Here is a 20,997-nt window from a genome sequence, read left to right on the forward strand (position 1 = left end):
GCAAACTCTCAGTTGTGTTCTGAGCAATCCCCAGCATCCAAGAAATCCAAGTGAGGGCTCAGAGCAGCCCAGCTCTGCTCCTGACTCAGCCTCCCCTGCCACCCAGGCCCACTCCTCCCACTCCTGTTCCTCAGCACCCCTGTAGGTACTGGTGGCTCTTGGAGACAGGGACATGTCTGTCCTGTGTCAAAAGTAATGGGATTAGACACCCCCATGAGCTTTGCTATGCCTCCAGACACTTCCAACATCCTCACTCCTGCTGCTGGACGCTGTCAGCGCCGGAGGGCACCGCCAGCCCTTGACCTCAGAGAGCTGCTGAGGCACAGCTGTAACACCAATGATTAATAATTAACCAGTGTCATCAGGAGCCCAAGCACATCAACCTTCCTGTCCCACAGCCCACTGCAAGCTGCTGACCTAATTATGGTCTCTATTCCTAGCTCCTTTCCAGCCTCTCCACACAGTCACAGCCTGTCCCACATCCTCCAGGGCAGGCTAGGTGTGATCCCTGTAGTGCAGATGTGCTGATGCACCACAGGATTGCACCACCACTAAAGGACTCAGAGGAAAACTGAATGGAGCCTACCACTTAAACCGTGCTTCAGTCCAAGCCTTACCAAATACCAGCTGTTATTTCAGGAAGCCTCAGAAGTGCAGCAGACCTGAATTAGTAAGGGATGCATGTGGAGAACACCAGAGGACCATAAACCACACCTGAATCCACACATCCCTCGTCTGCAGGAGCTGAAGGCAGAGTAACACATGAGCCTGGCCACATCTGACAGCTCTAAACATCATGCACAGCTACCACTGCATGTGGATTAGAGCAGTTTCCCCTCAGGACCTGGAAACAGCTCACCTATTCCCAGCCGTACATCCCTTGTTCTGCTCTATTATCCTTGACACCTCTGTTGCCACTCACTTCGGTGCCATCCCCAGGCTTAGCTATTGTGCTTAATGGGAGGTGAGGGCTCTGCATTTTGTATCAAACCCTCTGTCACTGCGGGCTGCTGGAGCTGTCAGGAGTGTGGCACATCATAGCCCCACAGAACTTCACAGACAGCTGAGCTGGAACTCCCCTTGGGCTCCCAGAGCAGGCTGCTGACACTGGAGCTATGAGCAGCTTTCCCTCGGCGATGTGAGGGGTGTGATGCATCTTGGCCCTGTAGGAACCCCAGCCAAGCAGAGCTGTGTGGTTGGATGGGTGCCTGACACACATCTGCACCAGCCTTTCAAAGTTTCACCCAATATTAATGGGCTCGATCCTGCTCCACATGTGCTTGAAACCCACCAGCAGTGACAGGCTCAGTAAAGTGAGATGGAGTTTAAGTTTACAGCTTGTTAGGCAGAAGGTCACTTCTAGCTTTAATGATCTATTTATTAAGCAGGAAGTGTTGGGTACCTCCTCCTTGATCTTGCCATCCTCTGAATTCACACTTGCCATGGCTTGCTTAGCACCTTCTGCTACAGGCAGGAGCAACAGTGTTTTACAGAATCCATCAGATGCATTATGCAAACAGCTTCAGATACCTGCTTCCCAGGAAACCAGAGCTGTGAAATACTCGTAAACAGAGTCTTCATGGCTGAGCTTTTGGGATGTCAAGTGGAGAGCAGTGTCCTGCTTAACTGCTAGTGAAGTGAGAGACCAGAGGGCAAAGGAAAACAGGATGCTAAAAGGACAGAGGGAAAAGTGACAGTTCTATGTCCTGCACAGGAGGCACATGGAACAGGAACATGGCAATTGCAGGTTGGAACTCAGATGTCTCTTTCTCCAGAGGTGATGCATCACTTGCTGATCATGCCAACAACTCACAGCAAAAATGCAATTATGTTACCCCACCCCACACTTTCTCTCCCTACACATGCCCACAACTCATGCCTCTCAGAAAAAGTGTGCCATGCCCACACACAGGTGTGGATAGCTCTGCCCCCACAACCACACAGGGCCCTGCTGTCCCTGCAACGGGTTCCTGCTGGAGGAAGACCACCCTAATCCCAGTTGGACCATGCCTCCACTCTGGCTAATGCTGCCCTTCACTGTTGCTGGCAGCACACACAGGATCAATGCCCAGCTGCAGTCAGGGAGGCCAGCCCAGAGCAGCACTGACCCAAATCCAAAGTTCCCTGTCCCCTGGCTGCCCAGTACCTGTGCTGGAAGCCGCGAGGGGAGCAGAGCACGTGGCCAGGGCTCAGGCTGAGTGCCAAGCCAGCATCCAGCACGTCATTCGCACATGCAGGGACTGAAAATCCACTTGTGGTAACAGCACGTCTGTTTCTGCGAGGTGGTGGCCAACTGCGAGTGTTGCTCACTTCATCACCACCTTCCCCTCCATCCCCAAAGCTCATCCCAGTCAAGAGCTGTATTTCCTACAGCCCTCTGGAGCAGGAACCAGCCCAGGCTCTATGTTGGTACCTGCAAGCCACTGCAGCACAAACACCAAAAGAACAAAAAAACTCAAGGTGCTTCAGCTGCCTCCAAGCTCTGTCCCTGTTATCACATTCATACAAATATTTGGCTGAAAAATCCATTTCCTGGGACACTGCTGCAGCAAGCTGCTACAACTGTCAGCGTAAATGATGTTCTGCCAATGGCAATCTCGCAGTGTCATCTCTAATAACACAGCACTAAATCCCAGCTCGCGGGGGATGTGCTCAGCTGCTGGGAGACTCCTCCGTGGTCTGCTCAGCCCAGACCTCCACCCACCACCCTGCTCTGTTCTCCAATTCCTGCATTACTGCAGCACTGGGAGATTCTGATTCTTGCCTATCTGGTTTAAGGTAGAGGTTTTTCCCACACATGTCACAGCAGTCATGGCCACCCCACATGCACAGACCAGGAACAGGGTCCAGAGGACACGAGGAGGGAAATCCCACACCCACACTGAGATACATGCCCACACCTCTCTCTGTATGTGCCCCTAGATGCCCTCCAGCACCAAATGCCCATAATCGTTCTCCAGACTGAGCCATCATTTCCGAGAGGGTAACTCCAAAGCTATTTATTACATTATCCCTATTTACAGAAATTTCCAGTTGAGGAACTGATTCTCCTCTGCAGCCCAACAACAGAGAGGGAGAGAGAAGCAAGGAGTCCTGGCTCCTAGGACCATGCTTTGACAATCCTTCTGCAATAACCAATAAATACGAAAAGACACAAACACTGAGATCTACATGAAGGAGCTCTGGGATCAGGATCTCAAATTTGTTTCTCCCACTCCAGTGGGAGAAAACTATTCTATACTAAAATTGCCAAGATTTTTAACTTTCTTTAGGTCACTCGGGAGACACCATACTGCTTATACTCAAAGGCATTAAAAAATAAGGAGAAATTTAAGTTTTTTCAAGATTCCCAATGCTTTGCAACTAAAACTAATAGGATGAATTGCAGGGAAGTGAAATTTGGGTTAGCTGTGGAGAAGAGATCCCATCATTCAATGGGGAAGATGCAATGGAAATTAGGGGGAGCCACACTCCTTGTGACATTTAAAAACAGAATAGATCAAATCTTTGTAAAAACCTACTGTTCTTGCAGCAGCACAGCTTCTGACTGTTATTTGTGCTACATTGTGCCAGTTGTGGGGCAAATACACAGCAAGAGGGAGTCCCTAGTCCCATGAAAACACACAGAGCAGGCATGTGCATGACACGGAGGGAGAAAGCGAAGTGACAGGCAAAGTGACCTGCTGAGACCACACGTCATGTTCCCCAAGCCCTTCTGCTACTCTTCCTTGAGAGCTGCTTTATGAAGCATGGCAACACTTCTGTCTGTATGTCAAGAACCTGGGAACACAACCAGGACACACAAGGAATTAGTTCTTTATCTACAAGTTCAGAGTAGGGCTCCAGAGCCTGCTTCCAGAAAAAGGAGCTACAAGGAACAAGACACAGCTGACCCCAAGGAAAGGCAGCATGCACAGCCAGGGCCTGGGAAAGCATCCCACAGCCAGTTCCTAATGCCCTTTTGGCAGAGAGAGACACAGGGTTCATTCATCACCTGTCCAGGTGAGGGGTGAAGGGACAGAGCCGCCAGATGTGCTTAGCACTCAGTGCACTGGGAAGCAGTGGAGATCCAAGGGGAAAACCCAAGCTATCCCTGTTTCAGCAGCAGGCTCTGTTTCAGGGCTGCGTGACAGTATCCTGCTGTCCCGTCTGCTCTCTTCCCTTCCAGCTCCAAACGCCGCTTCCCCAGGGAAGGTCTGGAAATTTGCACCATGAAGTCTGCACAGCCAAAACATCTGCAGCCCCGCCTGCCCTGCCTGGCCACGGCCAGCATGTGCTCAGCCACAGACATACAGCACAGCCCAAATTCCCCCCAGGACAGGGAAGTCACACTGCCCAGGGAAATGACACTTTTGGGGTTTTTAGACTGTGTAGATATGACAAAAAGGGGTTGTGTTAATTGCTGTTTTTACTGGGAAAAGGCCTTTAATAAGGGAGAGGGAACAATTCCCAGCCATAGTACAAGGAACAGGGAGGGAGGGGGAGGAACAGGATAACTGGGCAGAAGAGCTATAGGGAAACTGATTCTTTTGCTATGCACAGCTCGTTCAAATCCAGCCCTGTCTGGAAGGCAAAGGCATGAACACAAAATGTTCCCAGACCTGATCCTTGGAAGAATTTGGATTATCACCAGCAAGACCCCAAAATCTACCAGGAGCACAGCCTTCAGCATCATAACACAGCACTGCCAGGGCTGCCAGAGGGACAGCAGATAAGGAGACACAAGGTCCCACTGCACAAACCTTTTCCAGGGGCCCTGGCAGTGGGACTGAAAGGCCGGACTGTCACCTTATCTTGGCACAAAGGAGTCTCTTGCCAGGAGCAAGGAGGGAGTTTGGTCCCTAAAATTTCCAAATAAGCAACACTAAATAACGGTACTTCAGTCTATTGTTCTTTTGTTGTCTGTCTTTCGGTTTATTTTGGAGTTTTTTTCCCTAGGATTCTTTGTTTTGGTTTAGTTTGGTTTTATTTTTCACAATCAGGAAAGGATTTCTGCCCGACCAGCTCACTCCAACTATTATCAGCTGCTTCTGAACAGGGAGGAAAAGACTCCTCAAGCCAGTCCAGGCATCCAAAAATGTGCTCTGATGGTGAAGTGCTGAAACAAAAAAGGATCAATACCATGCCAGTCACTCATGAAGGAGTTTACAGCCTGCACAGGTCACTGCAGTTTCCCATCTGTCTCAGAGATACTTCTCCCCAATTATAAAAAACCCCAGAGATTTAACAGGCATGTTTTTCATCACTATCAGCTCAATCTGGTGAAAAACTCAACCTCACATATTTGTTTTAGCAGCCAGCGGGTGGTGTGGTGCTGCAGAAGAGAGATTTGGGTGAGAACTGCAGGCAGAAATCTGCTCAGGCCGGCTGGTGCTCCAGAAGGAATGCTTCCCATTTAACCTCTTCCATTGCCTCCATTTGCAAAGCAGATTAAACATTGCAGAGCTACAAGATGCAATTATGCAGAATGAGTTATGATGCCAAGGACATCAAATTCACCTTTGCAGCTTGATCGATATTAGTTATCAATAGCACACCAGAGCCAGCACAGGAGCTGTCCTGGAGCTGGAAGTGCCCATAGGAAGCGCTCCCCTCAGCTCCCAGCTTCATTAAACAAACAGAGGATCTGGCAGGGGCTGGCAATTAGATACAGAGCATTCAAGCGCTCACGAATTCTCTGCAGATTCCACCCAGATTACCTCCATGACACCATCCATTGATCAGAGGTGTGTTCTCAGGCTCCACAGTTAATTACACTCCCTGCTGATGGATGAACAGCAAAGCCATCGCTGGGAAAATACACTGGGAGCAGAATGCCAAGCAACACAATCCTAAACAAAGACAGAAGGGGCTGGGAAGGATTTCAGAGCTTTCAAGGTTAAAGCTGCCCGCAAGATACACCGGGGTCAGCACAAACAGGAGACAGATGTGGCAGGGGGCACAGTCCAGAGAGAAGGGACAGCTCAGCCAGACCCTCAGCCCTGGTGAGCTTGTCCATTTGCAGGACAGGATGACACAAAGTTGGGGAGGCAGCCAGGCATGCTGGGAAGGATGCTGGAGCCTGGAGACCCCCACTGCACTCAGGCTCTCAGCTATGTCCTCCTCATGTCCAGACTTGCCCACTGCACTCTTGGCTTACAAAGCAAAATGCACTCAGAGGCTGAGGCCCAGATTGGGAGGTGAAGGACAGCTCACAGCCAAAGCTTTGCTCCAAAGGCCTGTACCACCAGGAGAAATCCCAGCTGGGGCTGTTCCCAATAACACATAATGATCTCTGGAGCTCAGCAGAGCACCAGCAATATGGACACAGAACACAAGTTGCATGTCACTGTGCTCAGCCTCCTCTGGACTGTGCTGGGCACCCTGGATAAACAGTGTCCTGCCAGTTACTCCAGCCTCCAGCTACTTCTCTCGCTTGCCTGGGAAGCAGCTTTGTCTGTCCATGCCAGCCCTTGTTTCTCTTGCTATCCAATGCCACTGCAGAGAATACCACCAAAAATGCTGCCCTCCCCAAGGAGCAAATGGACTGCCTCATCCCTTCTAATCACCCCAGAGCACAAAGGAGTCCTCCCAACACAGTCTCCTTACCCCATCACCAGCAAAGAGAAACCTTTCATGAAATGCCTCTCTGCAAGTTTGAACCAAAGCTGGCCACATGCAGAGCCACACCAGGAGGGGAGATGGTCACTGGTATTTGAGCCCAGCTCTCCCACCACACACAGTGATTACCTGGCAGACCTGTACCCAGCCAAGAGGCTGCTGGCAGCACCTCACCTTTCACCACGCTGAGGGTGGCGTCGTTGCTGTAGCGCTTTTGGGCGGCGTTGGTTGCCACGCAGTGGTAAGTCCCAGCATCGCTCTCCTGCACATCCACGATTTGGAGGACACCATTGGGAAGAGTTATAAACCTGAGTAACCAAAAGGAAGAGTGTGAGACAGGCTATGTCTTACCCCAGATATTCATCACCCCAAAGTCCTTTAATCCCTTCTTTTTCTCCCAAAACGTCTCTCGTGTGCAGGTCCTGGCAATGACAGCAGAATGGGATCAGGGAACCTCTGAGTAACCCAACCAGTGGTTCTCAAAAAGCAGCAGGTACAGACCTATCCATCACCTTGGAGTCTTCCAAATTTAAAAGCTGCTCTTGGGAGACCAGACTAACAGGACTTTGCTGACACAAATCAACTGACCAGTACAAACCAACTCCACACACTCACACTTCTACATACACATTTGTAGATGTCCCCAAGCTTGAGCACATGCTACAGCTATTTTCAGCACTTGCTTTTTACAAAGGTTTGGCTGCCAGACAAAAAACACACTGCAAAGAAGTCTGGACATCATCTTTTTCTTGCTGCACCTCAATTACATGAAAAGGGACCAGTTGATACAGAGCTGCACCTCCATGGGCCAAAGCAGCCATGACACAGTCACCTGAACCTGCATCATTTCTGCTCCTTTCCTTCCTCCACAAGTTTCTGGCCTTCACAAGGTAACAAACTCACAGCTGGGCATTCAGTATCCTCTGATTTGCCCATGGGATGCTACTGGGAAACAATTCCACAGAGTGAAATGGCTACACTGCTCACGACATGAACACAATCCTTGCTGCATTACACTGAACAAAGCAGATGATTAGCAATTAGCATAAAAGTAGGAGCAGGCTGTCAGCATCTCCATTTTCTGCCTGGATTCCTAGATGGCAGCCTCTTTATTCTTGAATGCAAGGCGCAAAGCCTACGTGATCCTTTTTAATTATATATGAGATCCATTTTTAATTGCAAGCCTCTATAAACAGAGCTGCCGAGGTTTGACAGGCAGCTCTGGGTTATCAGTCTTCATTATGAAGAGGACACATTCAAAGGCAATTGCTAAGGGGAGGGATAACAGCTATTCCACAGGAACAGCACAAAGGCAAGTTATAACCATGAATGCCAGTCCTGCCATCCACAAAGATCACAGTAAGTCAAACTGTGGTTCTCCAGGTGCTGAGACAGCTGGAGTGCCATGAGCAAGGATCATGGAGCCAGGAAGACCTTAACAGGTTACTCATCCTGCATTCAAGCCATGGTCACCAACAGCATGTCTGCTCCTGCAGACATTTATCCTAAATCTGCACCCATGGAAACACCTCCTTGCCCTAAGCAGTCTATTCCAGAGACAAATATTCCTGTTGTGAGTCTTGCATCAATCCTGGACCTCAGCTACTGCAGTTGAGCTCATCATGTCTTGTCCTTCACAGCTGATGAAGAAGGAAGAGCTACAAGAGCTCCTCCAGTGACCATTCTGTCTCCCCTGAAACAATCCTACAGCCTGATCCATGGACACACGGCTGAAGCTTCCCATATACACAAATGCAATGCCTTACATCCCTAAAGCCACGTTCCTGCTACTCACAAAGACATTTTGCTCAGGATCAAGCCCCAAAAGACCTCAGAGGAGGTGATACCGAAAAGCCCTCATCAGGATGCCTCATCAGGACTCAGGAGAAGGATGACAAATATTTGCATCCTCTCAGCTCCGTGGAGGGAAAGCCTCCCACTGCGATAATATTTATTTTTGTCGTGCATCTGCTATTTGAGTCTGTAATTAATATCAACATATTTCAAACACCAGGCAAGGCATCTCCCAGCCACAAAAAGACACTTCAGTGATATATCACAGATTCACTGAGGCTAGGACAGACCTCTGATCTCTGGCCTTTCTTCTCTCAGAGCAGGGTCACTATACCAGGGCATTCAGGACACAGCTTCTCTTGAGGGCACAAAACAAGCCACTGTGTCTCTAAAGAGAGCAGGAGGTGGAAACAAGGGAGTTTAATGGGGAGACTTCATGAAAAGAGCTTGAGACAGTCCAGTGGTAGAGATCTACTCAGCGCCATACATCCTGTTGGAAAAATGTGGCAGCAGTGAGGATTGCTCTGCTGGGGAAGCAAGGAGAGAAGAAAAGCACATTTCTCTATCCACCATTTCTCCCAGCTGCTCACAAAGCCTCCAGCTCTTCGGGGTCCCAGCAGCCCTGAACTAGAAGCCTTCAGGCAGCCTGCAAGGGCATTTGCTCCATCCCCAGGCTCCCTGTAAGGAAATTTGCCTGATGACTCAGAGCAGACAGTTGTCAGAGCTTTTCTTTCACACAAAGCGCAAATCTTTTTGTCTGCTCACCTTCACCAAGGATTAAGCAGGAAACAAAAGCTAAAGGACAGACAGACAAAGGCCCTGGAAGCAAGAGAAACGCTGGAACCTTGGCAGTCCCAGGAGTTTTGCTGTTGATAGCTGCAGTGTCAGGATCTCAGAGAAGCTTGCCTCGATGGGGGCGAAAGGCAAGCCCCCACCTGGATTACCCTGAAGGACAGCACACTCAGAGCACAGCCAACTGCCACGGCTCCAAAGCAGCAAGAACAGCAGGGCACACCCAGAGAGCTCTTCCCCTCCCTGACAGCACTGAGGGGCTCAGGGCTGCTCACCAGGGCAGTGCCCAAGAGCTGAAATCAAGCACCACTGCCTCGTGTCCAAACCCTGCAGCCCCTACAGCTCAGAGAACATCCCAGCATTAACAGCCCTACTCCCTTTCTTATCTTCTCCCTGGTAAACTGGCAGCACACCCTACCTTCAGCCTTTTGAAGGTGCCTAGGACAGCCCAAAGCTGTCCTGAGCACAGTGAGGAACCTGCAGCTCTGTTGCAGGCTCAGTTTGGAAGCCCTTTTGCTCACGGCTCCAGAGTCCTGTACATGAACATGAGCCACGTCAAGGCATTCCTGGCACAGCACAGAAATAAAACTTTACACACAGATAAAACCCTCACGTAGCCAAAATGTGGACAAATATACTGTGATTGCAGAGTATGTGGTCTGTAGGTTATGGATTTGCTGTGCAGACCTCCAAAGACCTCCAGTTCCCAGCAAGTGCTCATCTTGGCTCTAGAGAAAATAAACAGAATTTTGGAGCCTGATGTGAAACCCAGCCAGCACATAAACCAGAGATTATGCCAAGAGATGTTGCACACACCCCAAATCAACTGCAATCAAGAGAAATCCTGTGAGCCACCTTCCAGCAGCAGCTGCAGATTTAAGACTGTGTTTACTCACTGTGCTTCAGAGCCAGAACTGCAAAATAATCTGTGCCTTACTCACATAGGTAATTTAGATTTTTGTCCTGAAGAGGGACAGGAAAGGTATTCCAAAAACACCAATCAGCACTATGGTACCCCATAGGTTGTTAAAATACTTTTTTAAGATCAGCTCTCAGTACCTTTGAAGTAGCACCATGCTAGAACCTGCATCCAGGGGCAAAGGCTGAAAAGAGTGCCCAGAGGTAAGAACAACAAAGAAAAGTGGAGGGGGAGGAGTGAAAAAGAGGGGGAAAGGAAGACAAGAGAGGGGAAAAGGAAAAGCAAGAAAAGGGAAAAGCAATGTGAGTTTAACATGATTATTCTATCCCTCTTAAATCACAAACACTGATGTAGAAGCACAACTCCAGGGCTGTACCTCCAGTCCCTGAGCCTGATTTTGCACACCCTCCCAGCCCTGCTATTCTGGAGTATGAAATCATCACCCTGACACCTGCCCAGCCAAAGGGTTCCATTTTCACAGGCTCATCCCAAGTGTGCACAGGAGGGAGCCCACAGTAATCAGGCCAGCCTGAGATCCCATCCTTAGGCACAATGCAGGGAGGATAACAGAGAGCTCTGGTTGGCAGCCAACATTTCCTGGAATTCACTTAATTCCTTCGAAAGCCGGTTATATTAAATCCAACAACAACTAGACAACAACAAAAAAAGCAAATCCTTCTGAAAAAGCATATTAGCTAGAACATGATTTAAAAAGCAAGATCTGCAGATAGAGATTATGGCCTGGCTTTTACAAGGAAAACAATTTTCAGGCTGCCCGTGATGAAAGCAATCTCTGAGCAAGTAATTTCACAATATCCATCGAGCTGTCTCATTAAAAAGCCATTGTATCTATGACACACTTCTCCTGCAATCTCTTATTTTCTAGGGGTTTTTTCCTTCCTTTTTTATTAATTTTCTTCATAACAGCCTACTATGAACTTTTAGATGCCACACTCCAGACTGAAGGATATAAGTGGGTATTCTTACAGAAATAGCCACTGCTTCAAAAGCATTTCTAAACTTCCCCCCAAACACCTCCCTCTTTTTTTCCTCTTCTGCCACTTGGATTAACTTTTCCGGGTGGGAAACACCTCTTCCTGAAGAATAGAAAAGGAGTTTTTAAGAACTAAAGGACAATTCAGTTACTGATTCCCTGCAGAAGTGATGTCTACAGACAAACAGCTAATGGTTTATCCCTTCCTCTGTAACTGACTTTCAATGAAAGAAAAAGTATCATGCTTCAGGACTCTCCTCTTTTCTCCAGAAAAAGAAAATTCAGCATCTTTTACTAGATGGTGTTTAAACATGGGAGTAAGGCAAAAGAAAACACCTCCCATTAAAATCATAACCAAAATCAAAGAAAATCTACATAATGGAGTTCAGTTGGATACGCCCAGGTTAATACTCCTCACCCCAGGCCCCAATAACCCAACGAATTCCATGTCATTTCACACAAGAGGACAAGCCAAAGCATCCATGCCTTGCCATGCCTCATCCTGGGTACACACAGGCCTTTGCAGGGTGCAGGTTCTGAGCTGTAATAACTAGCACAGTATCAGGAGTTCTTTTTCCTTTGTGGTTTGAATATATGGGGGAAAGTCCATTTTATTCAGATGTTTATGGACCTTTTTTCCTCGGTCCCTTGAATAACTCCTCTTATATGAATTAGTTATCAGGTCCAAACCTGATATCACCTCTTTATCACCTTTCTATCACCTCTCTCGTCATTCTGCCATATTATAGAATGATTTCCACATCCTAAATGGTCAGGTTTTGCTTTGCTCTTTTTTCAAGCTGACCCAAGAAAGCAAGCAGGGCATCACCTGGGTTCTGCTGGCACAGCTTCATGGTCCTTCTCCCAGGTGATGACAGGGGAGGGCAGCCCCTCGATCCGGCACTCAAACCGGGCCATGCCATTTTCCTCCACTGTCTGCGACTCCGGCTGCTGGAAAAAGCGTGACAATGCTGGGGAAAGAAGGAGGGAAGGAAAGTTAACAACTCAGTGTTTCTGCTGAGAAATGCAAACTTGTCATGATGTATAAGCTAAGAGAAAGGCTTTTCTCTCCTGAAGACAGCCTGAAATGTAATTCCTCCCTATCCTGTGCTCCTACAGACCCTCAGCAACCCTACCAACAGTAACTGAAAGGTTTCAATGTGTAAATTTGTTTCTTGCCTCATTTTCCACCTTAAGGCAACAGTGTGAGAGAAAGACAGGCAATTTGGCAGCTTCAGCAGTTACCTTCCTAAATTGCTTCCTTGTATGTTCCCTTGCTCCATTTGGGAAGGACACAGAATGAGAAACAGAGGGGAAATGCCACAACCCCAGAGATGAGAGTTTCCCCCTTGCCTTGTAGCATTCCTGCAGCCACAGGAAATTAAAACAAGGCAAGAGGAAGAACAAGCCAGATGTCAAATTACACAAAACAGCTGCCCACTGACTGGCAGTGCTGGAGACCAGAGGCAGAGCCCATAAAGTTTTGACCCTCCTTCTCCTACCTGCAAAAACCAACTTTATTCTATTCAAGCAGATGGGAGGCAGCCAAGGGGATCCAGACACCCTGCTAAGAGGAGGATGGATTTCATACATGCCAGGATACTTGTTTACTCTCCAAGGCTCACCTCTCTCTATATATGTCTTTCCATAGTGAAGAGGCCGGACTGCTTTGGAGACAAAGCACTAAGGTTTGGAATTGCTCTTGGACTATAATCCACAGCTGCCTCTTCTTCCAACCTTTCCATGCACACAGCAAAACCCTGCAGCAGAAATCCTCCCCCAGGGCTGTCAGCATCTGTCTCACCAACAGCATAACCTGAAGGCATCTCAGTCACAGGCAGAGTTTTGAATATTCATGCAGGCTCCTGGATGGGGGCAGAAAGCCCCTAGAAGAAATGGCTTCTGCTTTATCAATCTCTGTTAAACTGTCTTTGTTGTGAAACCTACCCTGCCGGACAAATCCATCCAACAATGCTCTAACACAAGTGCCAGAAACCCCAAATGTGGAACAAGAAACATAAATTTCAGCCAAGAAATCACACTTGAACGCTGGGCTGAGCATAGCACTGTGCTCAGAAGGACCCTGAGCGACCTCCTGGCCCTCCAACACAATTATGTGCTTGTCTCACCACCGCTTTCCAAGAACATCCATCATTGCTTTGGATTTTGTAGGACTCCAAACTTGAAGTTTTTCTTTGCATCTCTCACACACACAAACATCCATGCACACATATACATGCCTTATTGCAGTGTGAGCTTGAGAAAGTATGTACAGTTGGGAAAATGAAATGCTTTTGCATGACCCATTTTAACCTCGGCATATTCTCAGCTGTCATTAGTGTTTTTCTTTAATTTAAATAGTTATCACATGTTTCAAGCAACTCATTGCTCTCCGCAGCAGCTACAGACCAAATTCTCCCACCAGCTGTCTGCCACGTTTCGTTTTTCAATTCAATACAAATGGAATGAAAAATGTTTTCCTGGAAAAAATTGAAAAATACATTAATATGTAAGGCCTTAATTCAGCCAACTGCTTTAGTATTCTCAAATATACACTGCAGACCACTTCACCACAGAGTAATTTCTACAAATTACAAAACCTTTTAAGCTCATGTTAATAAAACTTGCTGAATCCAAGAGTTTAAAAGAAAATCCATCAAATGCCAGTGCATATTCAGGATGGCACCATCAAAGCAACCTTCTCCTGACAGCAGATACCCTTAATCCTCTTTCCCATTATTCTCTTCTCATCCTACAGGTGTCAATGAGAATATTTTGGCAGGCTCTGGAGGGCCATGTACTCAGGAAGATAATGATGGGAGGCAGGAATCCTAAAAAAAGAAATTTGTTAGCATTTCTGTTTCCTCCACCTCAAGCAGCATCACCTGTCTCTCTGCTGCTCATTATTAAGTGGCATCAGCTTGGTGTACAAAAGGTGACAGAGCCTCCTGGGCTCCCTGGCTTACCAGGCAATAACTTGTCCTGGTTATTCGTGGCTATCACCTGCCAGATCTGGTCTTACAAGCTTTAAATTCCCAGCTGAGAACCAAATCCTGCCCTTTACCTCCACCCAGCCCTATCTGCCCACTGTGCTGGAATGGCTCTTCAAAAGCCAAGAAAAGCATCCCCAACAGAACCTCACTAGGATGTGGAGGAGTGTGACCAAACAGTGCCCCTGATTAGGGAGCACAGTGTCCCTCTTGGAGCACACAGGAACAGCCACACTTCCCAAGGGGAGTCACAGCTCCTGGCAAAGCCATGGCTTTGTCTCACAGCAGGCTGAGAGCTCTGTGGGGCTGGGGGCTCTACCATGGCAATGCCCAGCAAACCATCTCAGAACTCTTGGGGTGGGCTTCAGAGGCTGAGCAGCTCCATCATATTCCTTTCACAGCATGAGGTTAGGGACAGTGGGGACAGGGATGGGCTGGAAAAAATCACCCCTGCAAGCTCTGAAAGAAGCAGCCTGCAGAGTCCTCTGTGAAGGAGAGGACAGGGAACTTCAACTGGGACCTTATAAGCACAGAACGTAACACCAATTCAAAGCAAGAGAAGTGAAAAAGTTCCTTTGATGCAGAACTGAGCAAGACCCATGGATGTCAGCCCTGAAAGGGTCAGGCAGAGACAGACTTGCTGGCTGGGCTCATCACTGCTCCACAAGCATCTGCACCAGCTTGGGGCCAACACCACAGCATGCTGTGATCCCTTGTGTTCCTCCTCTCTCATCCTCAGGAGTACCAGGGTGGAATGGATGAGGCAGGACACGTACAGCACCTCCAGTGCAACTCAGAGCTGTGCTGCCAACAGCTGGGGCTGGGAGGAAAAAGAATCAGGCAAGGGAGGAGAGGACTGGAGAGCAGCTCCTGTCACTTGGACACGCTGCACGGACGTGCGTGCAGGTCACAGCAAGTATAGGACAGACTCCAACACACTGCTCACCCTGGGGCCACAGCATCCTTGGAGGGGCTGTTCTCCTCCCACAAACAAATCCTGGGCAGAAGAATTCTGCTGCTGCAGAAGTGCTGCAAAGTGAGAGGTTTTCCCACAGGGAGGCAGTGAAAGGAGATGCTTGAGGGGAAAAGGCAGACAAAGACGACACATACTCAACATTATTTTCAACTTTTCAGCTAAGGTTTAGCTTGCAAAGCCATCCTGAGCCCCAAAACCTCCCAGCCGTGTTGCACTGATTATCCTGAACACCTTAATAGGCCACTCAGTAAAAATTACCCACTGTAGGTGAGAAGGTGAAGAGCATTACAGCAAATTGCCCTCAGCGACAGCCAGAGCACTGGGCTCTGCACCTCCAGGAGAGGGGCAGGCAGCTCCCTCCCCACTGACATGTTAAACCCAGCTGGAGCCAAGCCGTATGTGCCAAGGCTTTTAGCTCTGAGCCCAGGGGTGACTGCAGGATGGTGAAACACAGCACCCTCCCCCTCTCCCAGCAGCGAGATCCGTGCAGGAGGCTGTGGGCTTGGAAAGGCTGCCAGCCAGCAACACTACACCCCAGGCAGAAAATGCAGTCTATGCAAGGAATTCAGCCTTCTGAAAGGGGCTCGCTGCTCTCTCCCACAGCGCTTTGCCCCCAGACTCTCTGTGTGCTCGTCCTCTTTGTACCTTCTACAATTATTAGGAGGTACTTCCAAGGTGGGGGCAACCTCAGCCCCCACTCAGATCTCATACACCACCCAGACTACCCCTCTCTGAACGACTCACCTCTGAACTGGCTGGGGGTGGGAGAGGAACACGCTAACAAAGTGGTGGGAGCAATTTGCCACGGCTCCCCCAGCACGGCGCAGGCCCAGCCAGCACAGCGCTCGTCTGCAGGGCCATATGGCAGCACAGGATTGCTCCTGCTCTCCACAGGAGCCAGCTCCCCACCTACCCAAAACAGCATCTAAATCCACATCTAAAGTCATGGATGGTCCAGAGCCTGTGCATTCATCTGCAGGAAGTTTTTCTGCCCAGCGTGGCTCTGCCTACAGTCCCTGGCCTTCACTCACCCATGCCCCTAATTCACAAAATAAATAGGATAAAATCTATAAAATAAATCCTTAAAGTAAGAACAAATCCTAGTGTGCCATTCCTCAAATCCCAGACCCGCAGGGCGCCACACAGAAGACAGACTGTCCATGTGGAGAGAGGATGATGAGAGATCCTGTGTGTTAATTCCTGCTGTGGCCTGTCCCTCCAGGTGCAGGAACACTCCAAACCTCTCCCGTGCTCCCTGCCAGCAGCCATGCAATGCTGGTCCATCCCCTCCAGGCACAGCAAACGTCTTCATCTGACAGGCACAATTACTGTAATTTTCTACAACCTCCCTTGCACAAAATGTTTAAGCTAAATTGAAAGCTTTAACAAATCTTCATCAATGTAGTTATTAACAGGTAGAAAGCTACACCTTCCCACAACTACAATAATGCCCCTGGTACTTCCATGTGGGAGCACATGGGGCTCAGGAAAACCTGCAGGAAAACCCAGTTTATCAGCCTGAGCAGCTGCTTGTTTAACAGGCACACAGGAGCCCTCACAGCCTTGCTCCTCCCCCTTTGCCATGGCCACCATTGCCACGAGGTGTGGACAGGGACAGTGGCATGGGTCCCCTGGTGGCACACAGGGTGCCAGGGAACACTGGGCAGCGAGCCATATGTTTATCCAGCAAAATGCCAATGAGCTGAATTCCTGGATCATGGTGGAAAGATGGAAATCCTTACACTGTCACAGCCTTCACATGCCATTCAACCTCCACCACTCTAACCTGACTGCTCCAAAAGGCCTCCTCCAGCCTCTGGGCTCACTGCTGCCTGCAGCATCCCCTCCCTCCACTGGGAAGCTGGCAGCCCTTACACAGAGGTGCCAGAGCTGCTCTTGGGGCCCTCAGGGGGAGGAGTGGACTCCCACAAGCCTGAAACACAGCAGATGACACCAAGAGCACCAAAACAGTACTGAGCAAGGGAGGTGCTACAAACACCCAATGCTCCTACTTGTTACTGCAAGACTCAGTGGCACAGAGAGCCCCATAGCCCTGCATGGGAACCCCATTCCAGGGAAGGAAAGCACCTGCAGGTCAGAAGGACAAACTCATGGCAGGAATAACACATCCCACTTGCTGAACAGGTTTTCTACTACTGCCCTGTCCTGACTAGCAGTCCCTAAGGCAATCAGCACAAAGAATAAGTCCATCCACTCCATCCAGCTTTGGACAGACCATGTTCAGTAGCAGGGGAAAAAATGAAAAAAACCCAAGCCTTTACAATCCTCACTTGCTCCAGCTGAATGCTAATGGAGCAAGTGCTTCTGCCCAGCCCTCGGAACAAATCGAAGTGAGAGATGCATTTCATTAATCAATTCCCTCGCTGCTCCCTGCTCAGAAATGGATAGGTTATGGCAGGTGCACGTGTGTGCCACGGAAGCTGCATTTTCCCTGTGCAGATGGTAATAAAAGGAGACCTATGAGTACACACAAGGAAAGAGTTCACCTGAAATTTCCCATTTCTGGGACAAACACAGAAGGGCATGGAGAGAGGCATCACCCATTTATGCTCTTCTGGAAAAATCCAGGAGGAGAGAAGGGCAATTTAAGTCAGCCTCCCCATTTTGAGATGTCTCCACTGCTCTAACTCGTAAGACACCAAACAATAAAGCCAGGAACAAAAAAGAGACACAGCCCACTGCAACTGGGCAAGAGACACAGTGCACACTTCAACGTAAGTCACCCTAAAAGGGAATAAATATATCCTAACTCAGACTGTCTGGGACTGAGGCAGCAGCACCTAAATAAATCCATCTGGACTAAAGACAGCTCCTCCCAAACAATACCTGTGTGCAGGATCCCTGACTGCATGCTAAACATTTTCTGAGCAGAAAAGGAGGACGTGTTGCAAAAGTCAAAGATTCTCCCCTCATCTGGCAAAGCTTCACCAGCAGTTCTGGTTTCTACAGCACAGTGCTCACAGACTGAAACACTCCCTGGCCAAACCTGGATGGCCCTGTCTGGGGTACCAGAGCCTAAAAACATCCCAGTGTAAAGGGGATGTCAGGACATTATCTGGGCACCTTCACCCCCCCTCAACTCCTATGGTGTGCCTGTGCAGCTGTTTTTAGCAACATTTAACATACACAAGTCACTGTACTAGAAATAAGTGTTACTGTATTTGCATTATTTTCTAGCCTCACCTATTTGGCAGGTCAAGGAATCATTTATTTGCACTCACTTTAAATAGCCCCCAGGAGCCAAGCCTGAATATAAAGGAATTTTATTCTTGAACTCTGTGCAGAGATTCAGCAGTTCAGGTCTTGGAGTGTCCTTCTAAATCCAAACAAAAACTGCCCTGAAGAACCCTTTCTTTCATCTCTTCCATAGAAAGAGATATTCACCTCACAAGCTGCCACAGTCATATCCCCCACAGCCACTCTCCATGCACAGGGTGCTGCACTCAGGGCTCTGAAGTTCTCTGCAAAAACAAGCACTGTCTTTTGGAAAGAGGAGGGTCCGGTTTTTAATTCATAGCTGATGGCACTTACCTGGGAGAGTTACACAGGATGCTAACAGTGGGATAACAGGAATACACCACTGCTTATTTTGTGGACTATCCCCACTCCTATCTATACATTATTATTATGATTTTATTTCACAGACATTTTATCTCAAGCTCCTGGGGAAGCAGATTTCTGTACAAGTACCAGGAGGGGAAGGAAAGAAAATGAACAAATCCCCCAGAACACTTACTTGAAAATCTGACTGCAGCTGTTTGACTGGTGACAGTCCCTAGGGAGGTGTGAGACACGCAGGAGTAGTTGCCCTCAGCACCATCCCTCTCGGGATATTTACTGTCCTTTGCCACAGCCTGGGATGAGATGAAGAGTGATCCATTTGGAAGCACATGGAGATGTTCTTGCTCCACTAATGGAAACCCATTCTTCTTCCAGGTGATATTGATCACTTGCTCAACAGGGGTCAGGTTGCAGTCCAAAATCACCACTTGGTTTGGCTCCAGAATCACCTTTGCAGGACCAGCACTACAGCTCAGCTCCAGAGAATCCCCTTCCGACAGCCTCCCTGCAAAGCAAAGACAGTGTGGCAGTGGGGTTACTTTCCTTGACTGAATCACATCCCAGTTTTACACAGCAAAGGAACCATGGCTGGAGGTACTAGGTGAAATTCAGCCCTGTTGGGAGACCAGCACAGTCCATGACTCCTGTTCACTGCATTCTCCATCCCCCATCCCTATGGCTGTACAACCTGCACCATTTCTGCCATTCTCAATGGGCCCAGCAGCCACCCCTGCTGTCCACACTTGTTTCCATGCTGGATTCAAGCAGAAAGCAGCTGGAAGAAGGTGAAGAGGTGGTAACAGCAAGAGCAAGCACAGAAAATGCAGCACCATGGCTGGCCATGGCAGGCTCCTCTCTCACTTACACATCAGAGCCTCCTCCAAGGCTGATCAACCCCCACAAGACAACTAAGTGCAAGGAAAAGTATCCAAGCCCCATGTGGCACTGCAATGCCAATGACTACAATCTAGTTAGAGCAGCTGCCCCTCTTACTGGCAGTAAGAGCTCAAGTCCCTGAGAAAGAAGCAACTCCCACTGATGTTCATGTTCTGGGAAACACATTTCAAATGAAAGACAATAAAAGAACAGTTAAAAACATGACCTGCTGTCTCTGAGCATTTTATCCCATACAGGTCAATCCAGAGCAAGAATGGATGGATGCAGTTTCTGCACTAGAAAAGGATATTCCAGTTGTTAGCAGACAGCACCCAGCACATGCCCTTAGGCAACCTTCCTGCTGCAGCCGGGGGCCAGAGCAGTGACCAGCAACAAGCTCAGCTGAACAGATCTTGGTCTGGCTGACTTCCAAACCCACGTACTCGAGGGGGCTCCACCTCTGAAACAATGCTCAGCATTTCCTAAAAGAATATTGCCATTAATAAAATGCATTTGCCGTTAGAGTTCTCCAGAGACACTAAGTCAATGTTAGCTGGCAGCGCTGCTTCCACACACCAGCAATTTCAATCTCTGCTGTGCTCAAACCATCACCATCCACTCTTTTTATGGCTCTGCTCCAAATTATTTTGTCACTGCTCCAATCAGAAATGTTTCCTGCCTCTATAACAAGTTTATCAACACTGGATATGAACCACATGGCTCCCTGCCCGTCTCCTATCGCAGAAGGCTACAGATTAATTTTATAGGAATTCAAACACCCTATTAAACCTGCTACTACCTACTGCTGATAAAAGGGCTGCACTTTAAAAAGAGTGTGTGTTAAGCATGCAATTAGGGGCAATGACACGCAAAATTACATATGCAGGGAGATGGAATTATTTCAAGGCATGTGCTGGAAACCACAGGTGCCCCTGAAGGAAGGGCCTAACCCTGTCCCCATGCGTGGCCAACTCGGTGCCCGTGGGGATGGGAACTTGTCAGGTTTGTCATTGCTGCTGGGTTGTACAACCACTGAGAACTTGGTGTTGGCCAGCTCTGTCCGTTCAGTGACCAGGAGGCCACACAAGAACCCTGCCTGTTGACTGCCACTGTTATGGGACAGAACAGACCCTCTTCTGTCACCTGCTCTAGGACATCCAGGGGCAATCTCCCAGAGACAAATCCAGCAGGATACAGAGATGCCCATGTCACAGTCAGCACAACAGCCAGGCACTGTACTCCATGACAAAGGGGCAGCCATTGCCAACACAGAGCTACCTGCAAGCTCCTGCATTTAGGGTTTTCCCACATGTATGCTTCCACCATGCTGCTATCTCACACTCTGCAAGGAGAAAGCACAAGCAGAAGCAGCAGACACTCCTGAGCTTCAGTGTGCATACACCACAATGGAATTCCTAGATTTGTCAGCCAGCACAGCCCTGGCAGGTCCAGGTCAGGCAAATGCCACCAAGTG

General features: G+C 48.7%; 1 protein-coding gene across 4 annotated transcripts in view; it reads right to left on the minus strand.

Moving 5' to 3' along the window:
• Positions 1-20,997, minus strand: part of IGDCC4 (immunoglobulin superfamily DCC subclass member 4) — an 85,330-nt gene that overhangs the window by 36,902 nt on the left and 27,431 nt on the right. For all 4 annotated transcript variants that reach the window (XR_010029665.1, XM_063169971.1, XM_063169972.1 and 1 more), the window contains exons 2-4: positions 18,823-19,152; positions 11,929-12,070; positions 6,775-6,908 (exon numbers count right to left, since the gene is read on the minus strand). Coding sequence is in view for 3 of the 4 variants with exons in the window: in XM_063169971.1 (XP_063026041.1) it covers positions 6,775-6,908; positions 11,929-12,070; positions 18,823-19,152 (606 nt within the window). In the remaining variant the exon portion in view is untranslated. The remainder of the gene's footprint in view (positions 1-6,774; positions 6,909-11,928; positions 12,071-18,822; positions 19,153-20,997) is intronic.

Source organism: Melospiza melodia, chromosome 15 (genome assembly GCF_035770615.1).
Source record: "Melospiza melodia melodia isolate bMelMel2 chromosome 15, bMelMel2.pri, whole genome shotgun sequence".
In the NCBI taxonomy this organism is placed as follows: Eukaryota; Metazoa; Chordata; class Aves; order Passeriformes; family Passerellidae; genus Melospiza; species Melospiza melodia.